General features: G+C 43.9%; 1 protein-coding gene across 3 annotated transcripts in view; it reads left to right on the top strand.

Moving 5' to 3' along the window:
- LOC117964804 (protein PRRC2A-like) overlaps window positions 1-23,365 on the top strand; it is a 45,929-nt gene that overhangs the window by 15,062 nt on the left and 7,502 nt on the right. For 2 of the 3 annotated variants that reach the window (XM_059009285.1, XM_059009284.1), the window contains exons 8-19: window positions 1,548-1,630; window positions 2,299-2,450; window positions 3,256-3,355; window positions 4,299-4,503; window positions 5,254-5,376; window positions 6,143-6,674; window positions 6,974-7,161; window positions 7,609-7,930; window positions 8,273-8,471; window positions 9,426-12,335; window positions 21,860-22,020; window positions 22,951-23,060. In XM_059009285.1, coding sequence (XP_058865268.1) covers window positions 1,548-1,630; window positions 2,299-2,450; window positions 3,256-3,355; window positions 4,299-4,503; window positions 5,254-5,376; window positions 6,143-6,674; window positions 6,974-7,161; window positions 7,609-7,930; window positions 8,273-8,471; window positions 9,426-12,335; window positions 21,860-22,020; window positions 22,951-23,060 — 5,085 coding nt within the window. Of the gene's footprint in view, window positions 1-1,547; window positions 1,631-2,298; window positions 2,451-3,255; window positions 3,356-4,298; window positions 4,504-5,253; window positions 5,377-6,142; window positions 6,675-6,973; window positions 7,162-7,608; window positions 7,931-8,272; window positions 8,472-9,425; window positions 12,336-13,638; window positions 13,708-21,859; window positions 22,021-22,950; window positions 23,061-23,365 lie in introns of those variants that run through there. The other variant, XR_009310981.1, reaches the window with a different exon arrangement.

Raw genomic sequence — 23,365 nt, 5'->3', positions numbered from 1 at the left:
GTTCATGGAGTACTGTAGTTGTTCCACAAATGAACTCTGGGGGTGGGGTGGGGGCAGCTCTTTATGAATGCTCATGAACTATTCTGTTACTATAACAAGTACAATGTATGGAAAACACTGGGTGGATTGCAACGTTCCACTTAAACCAGTTTAACAGGTTTAAACCTTAAAACGTGTTTTTAAAAAAGGCCGGTCTCTGAGCTGAATTGCAACGCACCAGTTTAGAACACAAGGTGTCAAAAGGCTTTTTCAACTTCAACCTATCAGCAGCGGTTTAATTTAAACCAAGTTTTCATTCTTATCTAGACCATGTAGCAGCAGGTTTGTTCGTTCAAGATTCGAATATTCGTTCATTTTCAAAATGTTATCAAAGCCATTATATGTAACACTGTATTAAAGTTGAAAAAGTAATAACGCAGGCATATCTCTGTCGTGAATAGAGGTTGTCAAAAAACACTTGTTCAGCAACCATGTGGCAAAGCAAAACTGATTTAAAGAAAAAACAGCAAAAAAAACAAGAAACTTGAGGATCTGATGAACTCTTCATTTCGGGTTGATTTTGGATAAAAACTGTTTGGGATTCTTGCATGCTGGATTAAGATTTGGTGCACTCTGAAATAATTAGTGTCAGATTGATTTTGAATAAAAGTTCAGCTTTCTGGTTTATGCTTTTTGCACTACATTTTAAAACTAAGTAATAGGATAAAGCAAAGGCAGAATACTGCATACATGAGACGATCAGGTACATGTAATTCTACTTGTATTCACAATCTCATCTCAATAATTCACTCCAACAGTATGTTTTGATTGTCCTTTCTCTAACGAACCCCTTGATATAACAAACAAAAGGCTTGGACCTGAACAGGTTTGTTAAAGCGAAAGTGTACTGTTGAATTAGATATGATAACATTGGTTTTTACTGGAACGTATCAATTGTTTATGTATATAATGTATTTGAATGACTTAAATATTACGAATAAAATAGTTTGAGTACACGAAATGTATTAAACCTTTTTTTATTCTGAAACCAGGATTTAAAATCCTTTAAAAATGCACAATATAGTAATTTAAATGCTTTATTAAATTAATTTAGGTTTCATGTAGGCATATTTAATATTACAAGATAAGTTGTAATTGCTGCTTAGATGAATTCCTAAGGAAAGATTCATTTGCGGCAGTAGTCTTAGAGCTGGTTTATAATGGGTCTGAAATAAACAATTAATTTGGTTTTAAAGTGTTTGGTACGTTTTCAACGTAGTTTAATTTAGACCAGTTTTAATGGTTTAGCTGGGGTTGAACCAGACCTGAATTTAGTACCAAGATAATGGTCAGTGTATGTGGTACATTGCAGTATGTTTAAATCCTGGATTCAGACAAGTTCTGGTCTTTTGATCAAGCTCTGCCTCTACTAAGGTAACAGTGTGTTTGTACCAGCCATTCTGTTGATGTGCTGACATCATAATAAACATTTGAAAAATATTTGTTTAGATATTTTACATTTGCTTTATTAATGCATGCTCTAATTTTTTGACTGGTTTGTTTTTCAGATGTACCCCCCCTACTTGCCGTTCCCTCCCCCTTATGGGCCCCAGGGACCCTTCAGATACCCCCCGCCAGGAGAGGCACCCAGGTCAGGATTATACCGTGTGATGTGAAAATGAAACGGTTCACCTTGTAAACCTGGGGGCTGTGTGTATGCAGTTGATGGTGTGTTCTGATGTTTGTGTGTATGTATAAAGCTGATGACATGTTGTTATGACTGTTCACCTGTGTCTTTAGTGCTGATAGCAGGTTCCAATAACAGTGTGTATTAGCTGAAGGCATGTTAGTGTATGTATGAAGTTCCTGGCTTGTTCTGATGGAGGTGCTCTCTTCCCTCTGTGTTCTCCTCCTTATAATGAATGTGTCTGCAATCATTGATGCAGGCTTTCATTTTCCCTGTGTGTGTGTGTACTTGCTTGCAGACTCTTTTCCGCCTGCATGACCTTGCAGCAGGTTGTAATGGCTGTCTGTGTATGAAGCCGCTGGCATGTTGTCCTCACTCCTCCCCCCTGATCTGTGTATGAAGCCGCTGGCATGTTGTCCTCACTCTCCCCCCTGGTCTGTGTATGAAGCCGCTGGCATGTTGTCCTCACTCTCCCCCCTGGTCTGTGTATGAAGCTGCTGGCATGTTGTCCTCACTCTCCCCCCTGGTCTGTGTATGAAGCTGCTGGCATGTTGTCCTCACTCTCCCCCCTGGTCTGTGTATAAATCCGCTGGCATGTTGTCTTGACTCTCTCTGTGCTCATCCCCCTGCAGGTTTGCTCGTGTGCCAGATAGAGGGGGAGGTCCCAGGCAGTCCCAGCATCCCTCGCGGGTCTCGGAGGCGGTTAAGCGTCCTTCCATCCTCAAACAGGATGACCTGAAGGAGCTGGACGAGCTAGACCACGATATGGATGACGGCTGGGCAGGCAAGACCCTTCTAAAAGCTTACCTTGCTTTTCCCATTGTTATACTATGTCAGGGGTGGCCAATTCTGGTCCTGGAGAGCCGCAGGGTGTTCTGGTTTTCGTTCACCCTGAGTTCTCAATTACTTAATTGAACCAATTGTTTTCTTAATTGGTCAACACTAACATGTTTCCTAAGTCTTTGGCCATTGAGGATTTAACGAGACCCAGAAAACCTGTATGATTGTGGCTCTCCATGACCAGGATTGGCCACCCTTGTACTATGCGTTACTCTTTATTCTGTACAATGCTAACCTGTGCTTTACCCTGCTTTCACTATGCTTTATTAAACTTCTGTGCTTTTACTGTGGAAACTTAACCATGCTTTTACTATGGTTTATTAGACTTTGCTATGCTTTTACTAAAGGGAACTTTTATAAGGGGAGAGGTGTTGAGACCTGGCAGGACTGAGTGTTATAGAAGGCAGAAGGAGGTGGGAGTTGGTATTGGAAGGGCCCTTGGTGGAAACTATTTAACTTTTAGATCATTTTTTGAGATCAATCTTAAGTTTAGAAAGGTATGTTCAGTGTATTAGTGCCGTATTCAGTATTTAGGCTAAAAGATGCAGTCGTTTAATTTTTTTTAAACAGAAACATGCTTCTTGGGTTTTAGGACTTGGTTACAGACATTCATAATGTTGTTGTTGTGTTTTTTTTTTTTTGTTTTGTTTTTTTTATTTTTATTTTAAACAAGCCTGATTCCAATAGTTTAAGTGTTTTGTGAATGAAACAGAATCTAACCCCTCTGGTGCTGCGTGTGTGTGTTACAGGAGCTCACGAGGAGATTGATTACTCAGCCAAGCTGAAATTCAGCGATGATGAGGGGGAGGAAGAGATGGAGGAGAAAGGAGACAATAGTAATGCAAACTGGTGAGGAACAGCTTTATTAGCATTAACCCTTTGCGGTCCTATGTCGGACCAGGTCCGACATAACAATTATTCCTTTCCTGTCCGATGTCTGACCCTGTCCGACATCATCAAAAAGACGTCAAGCACAGGTCTCTAGTCATTTTTTCTCTGGAAAAAGCAGAGAAAACCTTTCAATGGCCGAGTGAGACCGATAGAAGCCTAGAGAAGCAGAAAAAGAGGCGTATCTGAGCAATACACATAGTCCCTTCACCACAGACATAACACAGACATAAACAAACAAGATAGCTGCTTCCGCATCCAGCGCTCAAAGAATATCACAGACATTTGCCAAGCTTTTTGAGATGTTATAGTAATAAAATAATGACTTGGGTAGCATGATTGAGGAGTGATCAGGAGATGATTTATCAGTATGCACTACTATGAAGAGATATGTGAAAAATACAGTGAACAAGGAGTGGGGCAGGTCTGGAGATGCAGTACTGAGTGTCCTGTTGATATGCAGGGGCTTTTAAACCCGTTTTACTATAAATAAAATTACTTTTAAACAGCGCATGTAAAATAAACAGAACTTGTGAAAATAAATTGGACCCGACGCACCTGACAGGTGCTGAATAAATGGACCGCAAAGGGTTAATATGAGACCACTTTCATTGTGATGGGCTTCTGAATTACAACACTAGATAAACTGCTGCATCCTGGTACCTTTGTTGTGGAATGAATTCAACTACAGAATTGGAGCAAAAGCCAATTTTTTTCTGTAGCATCAGCCTGTCCTAAACTACGGGAAAAAAAAAAGATCTTCTGCACATGAAAGGGAGGAAAGGGTTACCAAGTTGTTGGCAACATTAGATGATTAAATCTTAGTTAAATCACCAGAGGACATTAAACTGCATATAATACCCCCCCCCTTCTGACAAGTTTTTTATTTTTGTTTCCATCTCAGGGAGCGCCGTGACTCGCGGCCCCAGGAGCACCAGCGTTCTCGCAGCTCCGACAGCGGGGGAAACAGCCGCAGGGGCACCCCATGCGAAGAGCCTCCCCAAACCAAGCCTGCCTGGGGAGACGAGACAGGGGAGCAGACCCCCGCACCCCAGCAGCACAGGCAGGGGGGAGGTGGGGGAAATAGGGGACATGCCAGCGACTACCAGGTAACTAGGGAGTGTGTCAATGAATCGTGATACTTTCTTTACATGATATATCGAATTGTAATAGAGCTATGTATCGCTTGTATCATGATACAAGACAAAAGCACAGCATACCTCAACGACAGTGAGAAGGAATGGATGGCTAAAGTCAGTAAACTGGAGACAGGAGGTGCCCACCTGAAGACTTGCCCCACCCAGCCCATTAGACAGTTGCCGTGCTGAGGCGCTAGGGAGGCTGCTCTTTGGTTAATCCTTGGAGCCAGCATTACGCTTCAGCCATCAAAACCGGGCCAATAGGAGATCCACTTTACCCGGCTGAGGAAAAGCAGTGAAGGCTCATATTACAGCGAAGCTTCGTCTTGATTGGTCCCACCACTACTATCGTTTTATCTTGGTGAAAGCATGAAGTAAATAACAGCTATTCTCATGTAATAAAAACAGTACAGTTTATTATGGAAACCAGAAAATTTTAACTTGTACTTGAGAGTTTAAAAAAAAAAAAAAAAAAATCTCTTACCTACTAACCAATGTTAGAAGCCTGTGTAGGGTTACAACAAACCAAGAACTTGGTGTATAGTAACTCAGAACTACTGGGGGATTTTTCTGTTTTTATATATGAAAGTTAACAATTATCATGCTTTAGAGTCCCAACTGGATACAGCAAAAATAAGGTATAAGTTAAAGCCTTTTTTTAAAGTGTTGTAGTTAGTAAACCAGACGTACAGCTTGTTGACTTTCTTCCTCTTCCACCAGGGTCGCAGGACAGGCTTAGCTCCTCCCCATGAGCAGCAGTCTCCGCCCTCTCATGGCCCTCTGACTGGCCAGGGGCCGCACGGGTACTACAGACAAGCTCCGCCCACACACAGCGTTCCACAGGTACGCAGAAACATTCTTTCCTACCTCCACAAACTGAGGTTGTGAACTGAGGTGATGCCTTCGTCGGTGTAAAACGAGGCAGAGTGGGTCTTGCGAACTAAATGTAGAAGCGTTTGCACGGAGTCATGTGATCATGGGACACAATTTTGAAATTCTATTCTGGATTGATCCGTTGTTTAAAGGTTGCCCATCTCCCTTCCCTGTGCCCATACTCTTACGCAGGCCAGGTTCTCCCATCAAGCAATGTTGCCCCCCAAGGAAGGTCCATTCCTACCTCTAACTCTGACCAGACCCAATTCACCAGGAACGCTGCCAAATTCTGTGTTTTGTTTAACATAAATTATGCGAGAAACCTGTGAAAAAAATAAATTAATTAAATGTCAGTTTCAGTTAAATGACTTTTTTTTTTATTATTATTGTTAAATAAAGGTATTCTAACCAAAACATTTGCGGTTTATGTGTGTGTATATATATATATATATATATATATATATTTTTTTTTTATAGGGAAGTTGGCTCTTTTGAGCAAAAACTTATAGGGTTTAAATGTTCTGCATTGTTGAGGTTTTCTAGTGAAATGTGCTTAAATTGTTCATATGGTGAAAATGGCTTAAAAACTGCACCTACAAAAAGGGGCTTGAAAGTTGGCTACATGAGCTTTAGACAGACACAGGCAACTTGTGGATCAAAAGGGGGTACATTTAAAATCTCATTTTTAAAGAAAAAAACAATGCACTTATTATTTATTTATTTATTTTTTTATTAGGAGAGGTCCACTTCGCAAACAGCGTCCACACCTGTCCCTGTGCCTGGCCAAGCAGTGGCGGCCCCTCTCCCCCCCTCAGGGGGCTCTACAGCGGGGGTGGCACCGGGTTCATCACCCTCAGCAGGGGCTCCAGGCACAGGGGGCGAGGATGAAGATGAGACCTGGCGCCAACGCAGGAAGCAGTCCTCCACGGAGATCTCTGCGGCCGTGGAGCGGGCGCGCCGTCGCAGGGAGGAGGAGGAGCGGCGCATGCAGGAGGAGCGCAGAGCCGCCTGCGCAGAGAAGCTGAAAAGGCTGGATGAGAAGTTTGGGGACAAGCAGCCGCAGCAGCCAGCACAGCGCCCAGAGAGGGTGTCCTGTGCTGGGAGTGAGGAGGCGGGGGAAGGAGGCAGCACGGCCAACACCCCCAGTCCTGTCCCCCCGGCCTCGGAGAGCGAGAGGGAGGGGGAGGAAACGCAGCCGGCTGGTGGAGGGGTCAGCGCTAATCATAGGCAGAGGGCCAGCAGCAGCAGCAGCTTTGACTCTAATCCTGGTACTTTTATCCCTGTTATTTATTTAATAAAGGTTATTTTTTCTGTTTTATAATTTGAACGTCTCTCCTTGTAAGTGAGGCTAAAACTATGTGCTTCATTGATAAAAATGTGCAGGTCATGATGTGATTCCATATTTATTAGTTTGGGTGTTTCTGTGGCTATATTTCCAGTATTTGTTTGGTCAGTGGAAACGAGGCATTTGTTTCTGTAAAATGACAGATTTCTTTACAGTCAGTTTGCTTAGTGTTTGAATCGACCCACGACAGCACAGGTGACTGAATCTCTCCCCTCATTCCAGCCGAATCGCAGCCGGCCCCCCCTGTCCCGCAGGAGCCTGCGGAGATGATGAAGGAGGAGCCGGGCGTCCCCAGGAGCGTGGAAGGTTCAAAGGTCGAGGTGATGTCACAGGCTCGGCAGCCAGTCTTGACACAGGGCTACTCCAAATATCAGAAATCCCTGCCGCCTCGATTCCAGAGGCAGCAGCAGGCAAGTTTCCGTCGCTGGACTGTTCAGGGGGATTTCTTGGGTTCATAAAGAAAACAAGAGGTTGCTTTGGTGTAACCTGCATATGCCACAATTCATGTTGCAAATGTTTTTTTCAGATTTTTAGTTTGAATAGTATTTGACTGTAATTGGGTTTGTTAAATTACTCTACATACAGTATTCTACTTACTGTGCTGTGTCATAACAAGCAACATGGGAGATGTTAAACTGAACTCAGGTTGTTCTTTTCCACTGCTAAAATATACATGCTGATACATTTGCATAACTACTAAATTGGATTTCTGTACAGTGTATGTGTACTTTTAAATACACAAATAGTCATAAGTGTGTCAGGTGTGGAACATTAGCAAAGCGAATGTTGAAAGTAACCCTGTCAATGTTAAGTGATGTGCACTGTGTTACTGAATCATTTATTCTTTCATCTTTCAGGAACAGCTCCTCAAACAGCAGCAACAGTGGCAGCAGCACAGCCAGGTGGCACAGAGCCAGCTTCCTCCTCCACCCCCATCCCAGCCCCCTCAGAGTGCACCACAGCAGGGGGGTCCCGGAACGGGCATGGCTCTCCCCGCGCCCCCACAAGGAGCCCCCAAACAGCCCATGTACCCCCCTGGATCAATCGGCAGGCCCCCGCCCATGGCGCACATGAACTTCGACCCGCGCTGGGTGATGATCCCGCCCTTCATGGACCCCCGAATGATGCAGGGACGCCCGCCTCCCATGGACTATTTCCCAGGCAGCATGCACCCCTCTGGTAGGGAGCAAAGCAATGAAACAAAACAAACAAACAAGTTTCACTAGATAAGGTTGTAATTTGTACAAGCACACCAATTTGTTAGTCTCGACTGGTTTCACAGATCCTTGGTGCTAATCTTGAATTTCCCTTAAGCACTTGCAGCTTTCAGGCTACTTTTTCTGGCAACTTTTCAAGCAACAAACTTGCAACAAAATCTGATAATTTTTATTAAATTAGTTTTACCAAGATTTAGCAAATTTGTTGCATTAGAGGAACATCAGAAAGGACTAATTCTGGAAAAGAGAGAGCATCTTTGTTTTGTGTTTATAAAGTCTCTTACACTCCCACTTCTCTCTCTAGGTCTGATGGGTCGAGAACGTTCAGACAGTGGTGGCTCGGGCTCCGACCCCTTTGACAGACACCCCAATATGCTCCGGGAGCGCGGGACTCCCCCCATGGACCCAAAATTGGCCTGGGGGGCCGACGTGTTTGGTGCGCCGAGTGAGTGCCACCCCCTGGGGTCCCCTCTGAGACATGAGGATGATGACAAAGGGCTCAGGTAAGAATACGTTACATTCAAATAATGATTTAAATTGCATTAAACACCTTGTTTGTTATTCGGTATTCTATGTAACATAGTCATTCTGGCTCAAGTGGACCAATAAGGGCTATTCAACCTATTATGTGTAGTAAGTCTAGTGAGAACTGCAGCTTCACTCTTTGTAAAGCAACAGTGTAAGCTGGCAGATAGGAGCAGGATCCAGGGAAGGGAGCCAGGCTCTGTGGAGACCAGAGAATGTGAGCGGAGTGGAGTGGTGACAATTCTGCTCACCGCTCATAATATCCTCTGCTCTGGTTTCTTCCATTTTTTCCACCAATGTGTTTCCATTTGCAGATGAAAAGATTTAATGTACATTCACAAAGGAATACTATTGAATCTTCCAAATTTATAATCGCATAGCTTTACCCAAGTAAAAAAAATAATTCCCAGCTATGATCAGCAAAGAAAAAAGCCTACATTAAATGCTTAGAGAAGTTATCTAATTCAATTTGAAAACGCTTTCATTAATTGGTACTGAAAAAATGCGTAAAATTTAAAGTAAAGTGGAAGTCAGGAAATATTTTGCAATTAACAGGTTTTTACGATGTCTTGTATTCACCTATTTTGAATATGTATATGTTTCATATCAAATCAGCTTTGCTGGGCTTGTTTGTGTCTGAATATCTCATAGCAGGGCTGAAGGACCACCCTGCACTGTATGAACTATCCTTAAGAGTGCAGAATATGAACCATGTTCACAGTGCTGTATGGGGACATAACATTTTATTTTTGTGCAAACTCCGTGGCCAAACATTTATTTCAGAAAAATAACTCTGCTCAGTAGTTTTCAGTGGTGTGAAAGAGCGGGCCGGAACGTAATAAATAAATAAATAAATAAATAAATAAAGCATCAACATCATAACAGCATCGACAGTTCAAAATCCAGTCCTTATTTCTTTTCATTTCTTTCAGGAGTGACACGCCTCCAGTCAGCCTACGTGATGGGGGCATGCCTCCCCCAGCTCCGGCTGCTGCCCCTGCTCCTAACACTGCTACTTCCCAGCACCCACACCCCCATCGCCACCAACACCCCCCACACCCCCACCACCAATCCTACTTGGGGGGCCGCAGCTACCAGCCTTTCCCCGAAAACGGGGGTGGAGGGAGAGGCCCTCAAAGGGTGCACCGCTACTCCCACGAGGAAGGTTCCAGGGCAGGGAGCACGCAGCCGAACCTCTGGGGTACAGCGACGCTCCCACAGAGCTCAGAAAATGTCAGAAGCAGCGGTGGTGGACGTATTCTGGATTTGATCCCGGATCAGCATCAAGTTCAGCAGCACCAAATAATAATTCAGCAGCATCCACAGCAATCAGCAGCAGCTGCAGTCCCTCCTCAGTCCTCTACTTCACTGTCTGTATCTGCGTCCTTAACTTCATCAGCATCCTCTGCTGGGATATCTCCTGCTGCTGGGGTATCTGCTGCTGCTACCTCTTCGAGGGAGAAAAACACAGAGGTCCGAAAGCCAGAGAGTGGTCGTGAAACTGCGGCAGGAAAGAAAGCAGACTCTTCTTCATCCTCCTTCTCCCGGGACGAGGCCAGTGCTGGTTCCAGGAATCCAGAGGAACTGGGAGGCAGGAGGTCTGATAAAGGTGCTACCGGCACCACCTCCTCCCATCACTCACACGCCCACAAGCCACAGCGCGGCCGCGAGCATAAAACTGAGACCCACTGGGGTCCGCGGCCTGGCACCTCGGCCAACAGCAGCAGGAGAGGCGGAGGAGGGGGAGGAGGTGGTGGGAGTAGTGGAGTCGAGGAAACTCGGGCCAGCGTTAACTCTGGAGGAGAGAAACACCTTCACAGCCAGGGCAGCAAGCGCGCAGGGCCTATCAAGCGTCCCATCGTGAAGGAAATGAAGAGGGAGCGAGAGGGAGGTGGGGGAGAGGCAGCATCCGAGGAGAAAGTGGCTTTGAAAGAGAAAGACGAGCAGCAACAAGAGCAAGTGTCGTCGCAGTCAAACTCTCAGCAACAGCCCAAATCTGCAGCCCCTGATTCTTCCACCACTGCATCTGCTAATGCTTCTACTACTAGTTCCACTACCACTGCTGCTATTGCAAGTAACGCTCTGTCTTCCAAAGATAGGGATCACCAAATAACTAAAAACAGCAATGTGGTTAAAGACCGCCCGGGGAAGTCTGTAAAGGATGGAGAAGGGGGTTTTGCTTCTGTGACCCGCCGAGAGCGGGACAGAGAAAGGGAGCGCTCTTACGACAGGGGAGGCTATTCCAACTCCTCCAAAGGCAGCCGAGGCAGCAGGGGGAGAGGCAGCGGGGAGTTCTATGGCCGAGGCAGAGGTTTCAGGGGCACCTACGGAGGCAGCCGAGGTAGGGCTGGAGGCAGGGGCAGCCGGGAGTACAGAGGAGGAAGTGGGGGTTACAACCAAGACTCCTACAGAGGAGAAAGTGGAGGACGGGGCCGACTATCTCATCCTCATCACTCTTCCAGCTCGGGGTTCAGGGCCCGTAACCACAGCGAGACCAGAAGCGAGGGCTCGGAGTATGAGGAGGTGCCCAAGCGCAGACGGCAGAGGGGCTCCGAGACCGGCTCTGAAAGTGCAGCCAGTGACGTGGCGCATTCCGACAAGGAGGAACGCAAGACTACCAGAACTGGCAGTGCCAGCCAGCAGCCGACACGCGAAAGCCAGGCATCGACGCAACACGCCACCTCACAAGCAAGCGCTCAGAGTTCAAGAGGACCAGGGGGCAGGATCTTCACCCCCAGGGGAGTGCCGTCCCGTAGAGGGAGAGGGGGAGTGTACAGAGGCGTGCCGGGCAGCAGACAGCCCCCTTCTGCTTCCTCAAATAGCGGTTGGGGGCAAGGTCCCAAATCTGCAACCTCTTCCTCCTCTGCTGCTAGGAAGCAGCATCAACACCCTCCTCCTGCTTCTAATCTGCAGCAAGCAACAGTGCAGTCTTCAAAAGAAAACAAGGCTGATAAAAAGACGTTGGAGAAAAGCGAGCAAGCGCTACCAACAACGCAGCAGCCGCCTCCAAACATGAATCCCAATTCCAATCTGCCGGCAATCCCTCTAACCGCTCGACCCCCCTCCCACTCTCACATGGAAGGCTCCAGGTTTCCCCCTCGACCTTTCGAAAGGCCCCCGCGCAGGAGACGCCATGGCAGGTCCCAGCACCAACAGGACAAGCCCCCCCGCTTCCGGCGCCTGAAACAGGAGCGGGAGAACGCGGCACGCATGAACGGGGAGCAGCGTGACGCCGGCGGGCAGCAGCCTTCAGAAACGCCCCCGATCCACCATTCAATGCCGGCCAACTTGCAGCAGAATGAAATGGGAGGTGTGAGTGGGGTCACAACTGTCTCTTCCTTTACTGCCAGTAATAATAATGACAACGTTCATAACAACCACAGCGGCCACAACCATCACCATGCACCTCATCAGCATTACCAGCAGCATCACCATCACATGCCCAAGGAGGCTCTACGCAGCCCTGTTGGAACCAAATCCCCAGACCTATCCAACCAGAACTCGGACCAGGCCAACGAGGAATGGGAGACGGCTTCTGAAAGCAGCGACTTTGCAGATAGGCGGGAGAGAGAAGGGCCGTGTGGGGGCGGCAGCAGGCATTACCACCACGGAGGAGGGGGTGGACCCAGAGGAAACGCAGAGCTCTCCTCCAAAGAAGCGGCGGCAGCAGCAGCAGCCAAACGCAGTTTCTCGAGCCAGAGGCCCGGCATGGAGCGGCAGAACCGGAAACCAAACCCGGGGGGAGGGGGTGGCAGAGCGGCCAGGGGAACAGCTGGGGGCCCCGGCAATGGCAGTGGTAACCGCGGCGACAAACGCAACTGGCCGTCGCCCAAGAATAAAAAGTAAGCTGTATCCGTTGCCGTCACATTCCCACCCCCCACTCCTCCCCATCTCTGTGTTGTGTTGCAGTCATGTGGCCTTTTAATGGGAATGTGCATTTGATTGAGTGTGTGAGTCAGTATAGAGGGGTGGGTTCTGTCACAAGGTCTGGTATTTTGAAGCCCTAAGCTACAGTGGTTAGCATCCTGATTTTCTGGTCAAAATGTAAGCTTATCTTCTGATGAAGGTCCTTTCTGGTCCATATTCAAGATGTATATTTATGTCTATGACTTGGTTTTGACAAATGTTTTTAAACCTTTGATTAAGGAACTTAAGGACTAGGCCTGAATCCAATTCCAGGATTTGGTTTCTTTTAAATACCAGATTTGAGAGAATAATGTTTCCACCGATTTTACCATGCACTCTCTCACAGACGCACGACCTCTACCCTCCCTCTCTGTTTCCATCTTACCCCACTGAGATGCTGCAGTGTCAAGGGAGTATGGGAGGAGGGGATTGCCAGTGTGCTCTCTCCTCCTTCTCTGCCAAACTCTTGAAAAATCCCTCATGCTCTGTCAAACATGGAGAAGAGTTAAGTGACAGCAGCATAGGGATCCACATAGCTGATAACATGGACATCACAATGTCATTATTAGAGCATGTTTTAGTTTGGGATTCAGAGGATTAACAGAAGAACTTTTCATTTTGTGTCATGCATACAAATACCCACATTATATTTATATATATATATTTATATATATATATATATATATATATATATATATATATATATAATCTATATCTCCCTCAAAATACAACAAGTTCAAGGGGTGGGGGGTTGGGGGGGGTGGCGATGTATAGACAAAGTACAGTGTCATTTTTTTTTTATATGGGTTATTTTGGTTTGGGAGATTTATGAAAAGTGACTGGGAAATCCTGTCACGCACACCAATGTGCATTCCCATATTCACTAAAGTTTTACATGTCGGGGCAGTAATGTATAAACAGAAGTGTCTTATTGAAAATAATTAATAATAAATAAAAGTTTTTCTTTTGTTTTAATGGTTAACCTGATTCTGAATGACATTTATTTACTATGATCAGAGCCTTCACTTGTTTTGGTTTCATACTCTGTGTGTCATTTTATTTTATATATACAGCACTCCATCACTATGAGGCTCTCGGTTATAATGCGCCTCAGATATAACAGCAATTCCCTATACTAGTGATTCATGCAGTATTTCTACAGTAAATACAGTACCGGTTTTCAAACTATAAACAACTTCTCAGTCGAACTTCCATTTCTGTCTCTCCCTTTTGATACAGTATCTGAACTGAAGAAAAGCTGCTCTGGTACTTTTATAACAGACATTTTATTCAGCATTCGTTTTATAAGTAAGTAAATATTAGGCCTATTATGTGGTTATCTTTCCTAATGCATTTACTGTTTTGCTGCGAGAGGAGCTGCGGCTTTCTCTGGGAGACGAGATGCTTCACCCCCGCTCTGGCAGCCGAACCTGGGGCGAGCCCATTCCCTCTTCCCCTCTCCCGACCCGCTCTCCTCGCACTTGGTTTGCTTGTCTGTTGCTTCGAACTGAACTCCTGACCGCCGTTTAGCCAGGCTATTTATAGTTTAAAAACTGCGAATTAAAATGATCCACGAGTGGGAATGTTACCTTTTTTTTGTAAAGAATATAGCGTTGACTACATGGTGCTTTACGCATGGTTAATTCACGGGAAGTTATGTTTTTGTTTCACTATATGTGCATTGTAGAGAGTGAGTTACTTTATTTTGTATTTGTCAGATGTGTGTTGTGTCCTGTGACGTCCCCTCCATTTATAACCCTCTTTGGTTACAATGCTTTATATTGTGTCGTCCCCCCCCCAGACCCGCGTTATAGCAAGGGAACACTGTATGTGTGTGTGTGTGTGTGTGTATATATAATATATAATCCACAGTAATCCTAAATGGATCATACACATTTAAAGAACATTAAAACGTGGAAGAGCACATGTAAAGTATGCACATATATATTTGGAAAGATAAAAGTGAAATCGCAAATAGAGAAAATAGATATTCAGTGTTAAGAAATTTGTCATGCAAAACGAGCAACCTTGTTTTATGGTGTATTTTGCCAAACGTAACACAATATATAATATGTAGCTTTAGAAGAAATAAAATTAGATAATGTGCAATACTGAAGAGTAAAAGAAAATAAATGGATCAGGGTTTAAATAGAAATGAGTAGTTGAGTGTTAGCTGTGGTAAGTGACATCACAAACACATTATTATATTTAAATGTGTAGTTACCATGGCATCAAAAAGCTTATAAATACCCACCAGGGTTTGTTTGCAAACACATTCCATTGACAAAGGTATGTTAAACATACAAAAAATGTGAATGAGTCAGTGGTTGGAATCCTGGCCTGTGATTTGGTTAAAACCTCATCAACGGAGCAAAAATAGATATGAACTATTGCCCTGACATCCTTACACCACCCTGCAATAGTATCTGTCTGTCATGTGATTGGTTCACCTCTTTGTCAGTCCAGGCCTTTTTCAAAAGAACGCCCTTCCCTGCACTCGCAACAAGAGAAAATGCCTGAACACCGATTCGGTAATTTAACAGAAAATGAATGACAAAACCTACTATAAAAGTGCTTCAAAAATGGGGATTAAAACGTCACTGCCACTGTTTTCTGACTCAACAATGTAAACAAATGACAGTGGGTATGTAAACTGGATTATACAGCAGTCAGCAAGCCGCACAAAGAGCTGGACGCCAAAAAAAACTTTTATAACCACTGTATGCGGTGTCAACTTCAAAAACTTTCTGTTTATTTTATTTATTTACTTATGCGGTATCAGCTATATTTAAACAAAATATCTAAAGTCGTACTCACTATCCAACTTTGCCTCGCTTATTTGCTTGACTGATTCATATATTAAATATGTACCGCAGACTCCGCTATAGTGGAAAATGAAATGCTCCTCCAGGGTGCAATGCCCTCAGCCTGCGGCTTCAGGTATTACAGCCCCCTGTCGGTAACAATAGTCTTCCCTCGGGTCAGTAATTTTCCACTATAGCCTTCCTATCCAGTCAATAGTTACTCTACTGATGGACAAAAGAAACGCAACACTCCAGTCTAATGAATTTAATCAAATATTTTAAACAGATATCAAACAGTCACAGAAAATGTGAACAGAAATACAAATCAAAGAATCATGATAAGTTTTCAGTATGAAACATGACACGCAGTCAGAATGAAAACATTACAAAGTTAGTATCGGGTATGACCTCCCTGAGCATTAACACAATCCTAGCAGCGTTGACGCATAGACCTGATCAGCTTCTGGATAGACTGCTGTGGGATGTTCTGCCACTGTTCCTGTGCAGCTGCAGCCAGCTGGTGAAGGTTGGCTGGTCGCGGTTGTCTCCAGTGGATGGCACTGGCAATTTGGTCCCACAGATGTTCTATTGGACTCAGGTCAGGAGAGAAAACTGGCCACAGCAAGACCTCGACATTGTTTTTTGAAGTCTTGTAATTGTAATAGCATGAATTAAAATCATGTCTTATTTAATGGCTATTTATACAGATTCTTAATCAACTCATTGTGGCAATTTTAACTCAAATACCAAACACTGAGCATCTGGCATTTTTATGAAATCACATGACTTGAGCTCAGTATTTGATCCCAAGGAACAATACTACTCAAACAATCAACAAACCTATATGCTCATTATTTAAAATGTAAATAACACTATGTATGTGTCCAATGAGCTATTGATGTAAAATTTACTGTTGTGTTTTCATTGTGCATCAGTATGTATGTGTGTAATTCTATCTATGTCGTAAAACTTTAAATAAATGCCCCAGCGTTTATTTACAATATTTTATTTACAATAGTAGCCCCAGTGCCTATTTGAGACTTAGCATCTGCAAAAAACCTCAGATGCAGTCATGAAAAAGCTTGCAGCACAATAAAAAAAACAAACATGGTTTTAAAATTAATAAAAGCAGTAAATATCATGCTTTATTAACACATTTATTTGTTGTTCACCCTCAAAACGTGTACATTGGTAAGCATGGACAATTGATGAAAAGTTAACCAGCAACAAATCTTCATAGCAAAACAACCGCATGAAATACTGTGTTAATACGAAAAATAAGTTCATACTGTTGGCCCACAACACACTCAAAAATGCTTCAAACTGTTTAAAGATTAACAATAAAATCAATACAAGTACCAGTTTTATCACAAAATCAAAGCAAAAGTGACTAATCTGTTTTTATAACGTGGACATTGATAAATAAGAACGCTGGAAAAGGAGCAAAATACGAATATGCATTGCAAAACTCAAATACCCATACAACTACACTAAAAGAACCCTGTTAATATCAGAAAAACAAGTTTGTATTTTATTTGCCTTCAGCACGCTCAAAAAAGCTTCACAACTGGTTTTAAAATGAATGTAAAAAAAAAAACTGATACATGTACCTTTTAAAATAAGTTAAATTCATTTTTCTTACCAATCATCCTGAGTCTCAGGGTCTCTTCATCGCTGTTGAAAAACAGCACCTTTGACTTATTAATACAGCTTAGTTTGGGTGAGAAGAAGCTTGTCATTTAGCAATCTTTAATTTACATTGATCAGAATCTTCAACAACTTGTGATCACAACAACTCAAAGTAAATGATACATGAGCAGCTAATATGAAGTGTTGCAGTAGCTAATCTATCACGTTTACACAGTGCTTCTCAACGGGGAGGGGGGGGGGGGGCGCCCCAATCTGAGCGTTTATTTTATTTAAAATGTGTACATGGCATGACGTTCTATAGATGGCATTGGTTGATTCAATGGTAGTATACCCCCGCTCCCCCAAAATGTCTTGGGACTTATAAAAGCACTTAAGCAATTTCAAATAGTTCATGACAAAAGTATTAGCACCTAAACATTAAAAGTCTGTAAAATTGTGAATTCATTTTAAAAACATATTAATTGATTGAAAACCATTACACTAAGCTGCATTTTCAAGTCAAGAGCAACACAGCAGATGTAAACTAATTACTCGTTACTGGACCCTGCTGCTGAGATCAGGGCAGATCACAATCTCAATGAGATGGGCTGACCAGGCAGGACCCTGCTGCTGAGATCAGGGCAGATCACAATCTCAATGAGATGGGCTGACCAGGCTGGACCCTGCTGCTGAGATCAGTGCAGATCACAATCTCAATGAGATGGGCTGACCAGACTGGACCCTGCTGCTGAGGTCAGGGCAGTTCACAATCTCAATGAGATGGGCTGACCAGACTGGACCCTGCTGCTGAGATCAGGGCAGATCACAATCTCAATGAGATGGGCTGACCAGGCAGGACCCTGCTGCTGAGATCAGTGCAGATCACAATCTCAATGAGATGGGCTGACCAGACTGGACCCTGCTGCTGAGATCAGGGCAGTTCACAATCTCAATGAGATGGGCTGACCAGACTGGACTCTGCTGCTGAGATCAGGGCATATCACAATCTCAATGAGATGGACTGACCAGGCTGGACCCTGCTGCTGAGGTCAGGGCAGTTCACAATCTCAATGAGATGGGCTGACCAGACTGGACCCTGCTGCTGAGATCAGAGCAGATCACAATCTCAGTGAGATGGGCTGACCAGACTGGACCCTGCTGCTGAGATCAGAGCAGATCACAATCTCAATGAGATGGGCTGACCAGGCAGGACCCTGCTGCTGAGATCAGGGCATATCACAATCTCAATGAGATGGGCTGACCAGGCTGGACCCTGCTGCTGAGGTCAGGGCAGTTCACAATCTCAATGAGATGGGCTGACCAGACTGGACCCTGCTGCTGAGATCAGAGCAGATCACAATCTCAGTGAGATGGGCTGACCAGACTGGACCCTGCTGCTGAGATCAGAGCAGATCACAATCTCAATGAGATGGGCTGACCAGGCAGGACCCTGCTGCTGAGATCAGGGCAGATCACAATCTCAATGAGATGGGCTGACCAGGCTGGACCCTGCTGCTGAGATCAGAGCAGATCACAATCTCAATGAGATGGGCTGACCAGGCAGGACCCTGCTGCTGAGATCAGGGCAGATCACAATCTCAATGAGATGGGCTGACCAGGCTGGACCCTGCTGCTGAGATCAGGGCAGATCACAATCTCAATGAGATGGGCTGACCAGGCAGGACCCTGCTGCTGAGATCAGGGCAGATCACAATCTCAATGAGATGGGCTGACCAGACTGGACCCTGCTGCCTCTTGGTTAATCTTCTTGAGATCTGAGCGGATCACAATCTCAATGAGATGCACTGACCGGTCCTGACCCTGTTTATCATGAAAAAAGAATATGATGTACACTGGAACCATAGTTCTGTTAAGATGCTGTAGTAGTCCATGAGCATCAGTGTCACTATAAGAATGTTAAGTTTTAAGAACTGGAAACACTTTTTTTTATGAATACCTCAACCATGAATGAGGTGTTTTCTCAGGTCTCCAATCCATTGTATACACCGATTAAGAAAAAACTAAAAATGTCTGCTGATATACCCAAAAAATGGGACTGAGCCAAGTCCCCAACATGGCTGTCAGACAGTAAGCTGTTGTCAAATCTGATTGCCCAACAAGTCCACACTGATTTTGTTGACCAATTTGGTTGCTCTATGTTGCTGGTCAACATGTTCAGCTTGTGTGCACATTCACAGTTCTGCAGACAGAAGCAGAGCAACACCAATGGTCTGCCAGGTGTTCACTTTAGTGACTAATCACCTGGTTGAAACAAGGGCCTGTTCCAACCAGCGAAGGTCAGTGAAATAAGTGACAAATTTTATATTGAAAATATATCAAAAAACAAAACCGCAAACATGAGTATGCATTGTAAATACATTCAAATAATATATAGAAGCTGTACAATAAAAGCTGATGTCAACCCCAAATACCCCTTTTCCATATATATTTTTATGTTTTATTATGTTCCACATTTTTTTCCAAAAGTACCCTGTGGCAAACTAAAGGGATTGTTTTTCACACTTTAACATTCAAAATGTCAACAGGTTGCATAGCAATACAAACAATAATATATATATATATATATATATATATATATATATAGGGCAGCTGGCTCTTTGAGCTAATATATATATATATATATATATATATACACACACACACACACACACAGAGCATCACCCCCTACTTCCTAATCATTCAACAAATGCATGTACATAGCTATTATAATACAGATCTAGAGGTACAGTATAAACACTGTTAAGTGGAAAAAAGTTATATATTAAAAATACAAAACGGAAACATCATAATTGGATAAGTTTCCACCCCCCTGAGTTAATACTTGGTGGAAGCACCTTTGGCAGCAATTACAGCTGTGAGTCTGTTGGGATAGGTCAACTTTGCACACCTAGATTTGGCAATATTTGACCATTCTTCTTTACAAAACTGTTCAAGCTCTGTCAAGTTCCTTGGGGAGCGTTGATAGACAGCAATCTTCAAGTCATGCCACAAATTTTCGATTGGATTTAGGTCGGGGCTCTGACTGGGCCACTCAAGGACATTTACCTTTTTGTTCCTTAGCCACTCCAGTGTAGCTCTGGCTGTGTGCTTTGGGTCGTTGTCATGCTGAAAAGTGAACTTCTGTCTCAGTTTCAGCTTCTTGCAGAGGGCAGCAGGTTTTCCTCAAGGACTTCTCTGTACTTTGCTCCATTCATTTTCCCTTCTGTTCTGACAAGTGCCCCAGTCCCTGCCAATGAGAAACATCCCCATAACATGATGCTGCCACCACCATGCTTCACAGTAGGGATGGTGTTCTTTGGGTGATGCGCTGTGTTGGGTTTGCGCCAAACATACACTTTGCATTTAGGCCAAGAAGTTGCATTTTAGTTTTGTCAGACCACAAAACTTTTTGCCACATGGCTACAGAATCTCCTGAGTGTTTTTTTGCATACTTCAAACGGGATTCAAGGTGGGATATGTACAGTAAAATACACAGATCACTGTACATGAGATGTTACAGTTTATACATGCATATACTTCTAAATATTGTATTTGTAATGTTGAGAATACCACTATATATATATATATATATATATATATATATATATATATATATATATATATATATATATATATATATATACACTGTATATATTAGGTGTTTTGAAATAAAAAATACAAATGTTCTCTTGGGCCAGTAAGAAAAGCACTGTGAATGTGATCTGGGAATGTTGGCCTGTAAGAGAGTGACAGCTGCAACACCAATCAAAGCCAGTCTCTTCAAAACGAACAGCCTATCAATCAATCAAGCTGTGTAAATAAACAGAGACCAGTCTAGCACCTTGGCAAAGTGCTTGGCTGTCTCTGAAGTTTGGTGCAGTTCAGTGACGGATTGCCGTAGTTACACAGCTATGGGGGGACGCATAGCGCAAAATCAAACATGGCTGATGGCGGCTTCCCCAAAGATCACTACGGGAATCAAACCTAGCCGACGGAGGCTGCAGAGGGGTGAAGTCTACTGCGGTTCTTTCGCTAATCGAAGTTCATCTTTCGGTGCTGAACGGGGACTTTATCTGTAACTGCGTGTAATTCATGACGTCACAAGATCCATTGAACACAAGAAAAGAAATGCTTCTGATATCTTGCACGCGTTACAGTGATCATGACGTTTAATAAGTAACAAGACACCTCCGTCTATCTACCTACGACTGGTCTCTGCTGTTTTACCCTTAAATAGAAGAAACGGCAGTACAGAATAAAAGAAACCCAGTAACAAAATTAGACAAGTGTGTTGAAGATTTTAAAAGAATGTTACAGACCTTTTACACAACTGGCCAAAATCTCTTGGGGTGCGTCAGGGCTCCGGTTTGAAGGAATTACAGACGTCCTTCCACTTGAGAGAGCAGAGCTCACAATAACATTACTGTTCAGGCCAGGGCTGGATGTTCAATTACAACTGATGGCATAGCACTATTGCCTGGGCTACCCTCTCTAGATAATATCGAGATCAACTCTTTTAGAGATCAGAACCAGAACTGCACTTTGCAGAAGGTCTTATGGGCAGCTGTGAAAAGATAGCCAGTGTTGTTTTTAAAGAGGTCTGACTCAAATCCGGTTTCAGTCGCAGGACCTCAGTCAGTATCTTTTGCCACAGTGGGCGACTGGCTAATAAGATGAAGGAGCTTATTATAGTGTTTAAGTCATCAACTGCTTGGTGACTTTTTTAAAATTGAGGCTCCCTGTGGCCTCAACTGAGATCTCAAGACATTGTCTAAACCATAACAAATAACCATTTTTGGTGTTTTACATCCACTGGGGGAGGAGTGTTGTAAGTGGCCAGGTTAACATTTAAACACTTGATGTACTTGGAGTTAATCTGAGAGCTGCTGGTCACAGGGTCGCTTTACATTTCTGAGTTTTAGAAAGTCACCTGGATGTAATGACTGAGAGAGAGAGTTGTGGTCTTTAAGCTGCACCGTTATATGTAGAGTCCAGAGTAACAGCCTTCTCTCCCACCCCTCTCACAGGCCTGTGGAAGATTGCTCCCCGGTTCTGAGCGCTCCGATCCCACCCACCTCCAGTGCTGTGTACCGACTGGATCGGGTCGTGCCCTCGGACCCCTCCGCCATCCAGCGTGCCATCGCTGAGGTGCAGAGGCGCCATACCCCACAATACAAACATCACCCAGGTATTGAGAGCAACGAAGAATAATGTGCTGTGTAGGAATCGATTAGCCTACAAGCGGGCTTCAATTTAATTCAGTGGACAAAAGAAAAAAAGGCTGTAGGCTTTACCATGCTTATTTCCTGACTGTATTTCCAGGGTTTAAAACCATGCCAAACCCCTCCTGTGTCAATTACTGACTGACTCACTACAGGTTCACTGACTCTTGAATGAGCTTAGAGTGAATTCTGAAATAGCCTGAATGCTCAGATTGCTGCTGGCACAGTCCTAAATGTGTGTGTGTGTGTGTGTGTGTGTGTATATATATATATATATATATATATATATATATATATATATATATATATATATATATATATATCAGTCCTTAGAAATTCTGCCATGTGATTGGTTAAAACCTGATCACATGACCCAAAATAGATCCAACTATTGCCCCTGTGATGCTGCTTACAGTCAATAGTTTTGTTTTTTTACAAAGTCCCTCAAATGACATCGTCACTCTGAGCGTCCTTCCTCTCTACACACAACAAAGCAAAATGGCGGACAACAGAACATTTATTACAAAATATACTAGAAAACAGAGATGCCACAAACACCAAAATCACCATAGAAACTTTGCTTTCAGTGATTTCTGACTTCCTAAAATTCAATGAGAAAGTCAGATGGACAGTTCTATGCCAAAATGAACTTTAATAACTATGAGCTATGGACTTCATAAACACAACTTTCTTGACTGATTCATAAAACAAATAGGACTGCAGACCTCAGCTCACAGTGGGGAACTAAAGGCTCCTCCGGAAGAACTATAGTTACCTGCAGTGGATCTCAGCCTGCAGCTTTGGGAATTATAGTCCCCTGTTGGTAACTATAGTTCTTCCCGCTATGAGCCTCCCTACCACAGTTAAACAATGAATAGATTTCTTGTGGTTTTTAGGCTGTGATGGTGAATTCAGCAACTATAAAAGCGAGAGAAGCAGAGGGTTGAGTCAGCGCCCTGACTGCAGAGGGAGAGACAGGAGCCTGAAGGATGAGGACCTGCTGCAGGTGAGCACCTCACCATACCGTGACCCACAGTATCACTAAACATTGCATGGAAACCAGCCAACCCTATTGGCTAATGCAGTGTCACGTGACCACAAATAGTCAATAGCCGCTCAAAGCAGTCAAAGAACTCTTGCCCTCTGACATCACTCAGCAGTCAACAGTGAAAACACTTCAGCATAGGGATAAGAGAACAGATACTGAGTGCAGCTTTCACCTTCCAGTGAAAACCTGTTCCCCTGGGTTTGAAAAAGCAACCTTCAGTGAAGCCCATTACTGCCCACTGTGTCACCTGTGTAACACTCAGG

This window comes from Acipenser ruthenus, chromosome 38 (genome assembly GCF_902713425.1).
Source record: "Acipenser ruthenus chromosome 38, fAciRut3.2 maternal haplotype, whole genome shotgun sequence".
NCBI classification, from domain to species: Eukaryota; Metazoa; Chordata; class Actinopteri; order Acipenseriformes; family Acipenseridae; genus Acipenser; species Acipenser ruthenus.
This window is presented reverse-complemented; position numbering and strand designations above follow the sequence as displayed.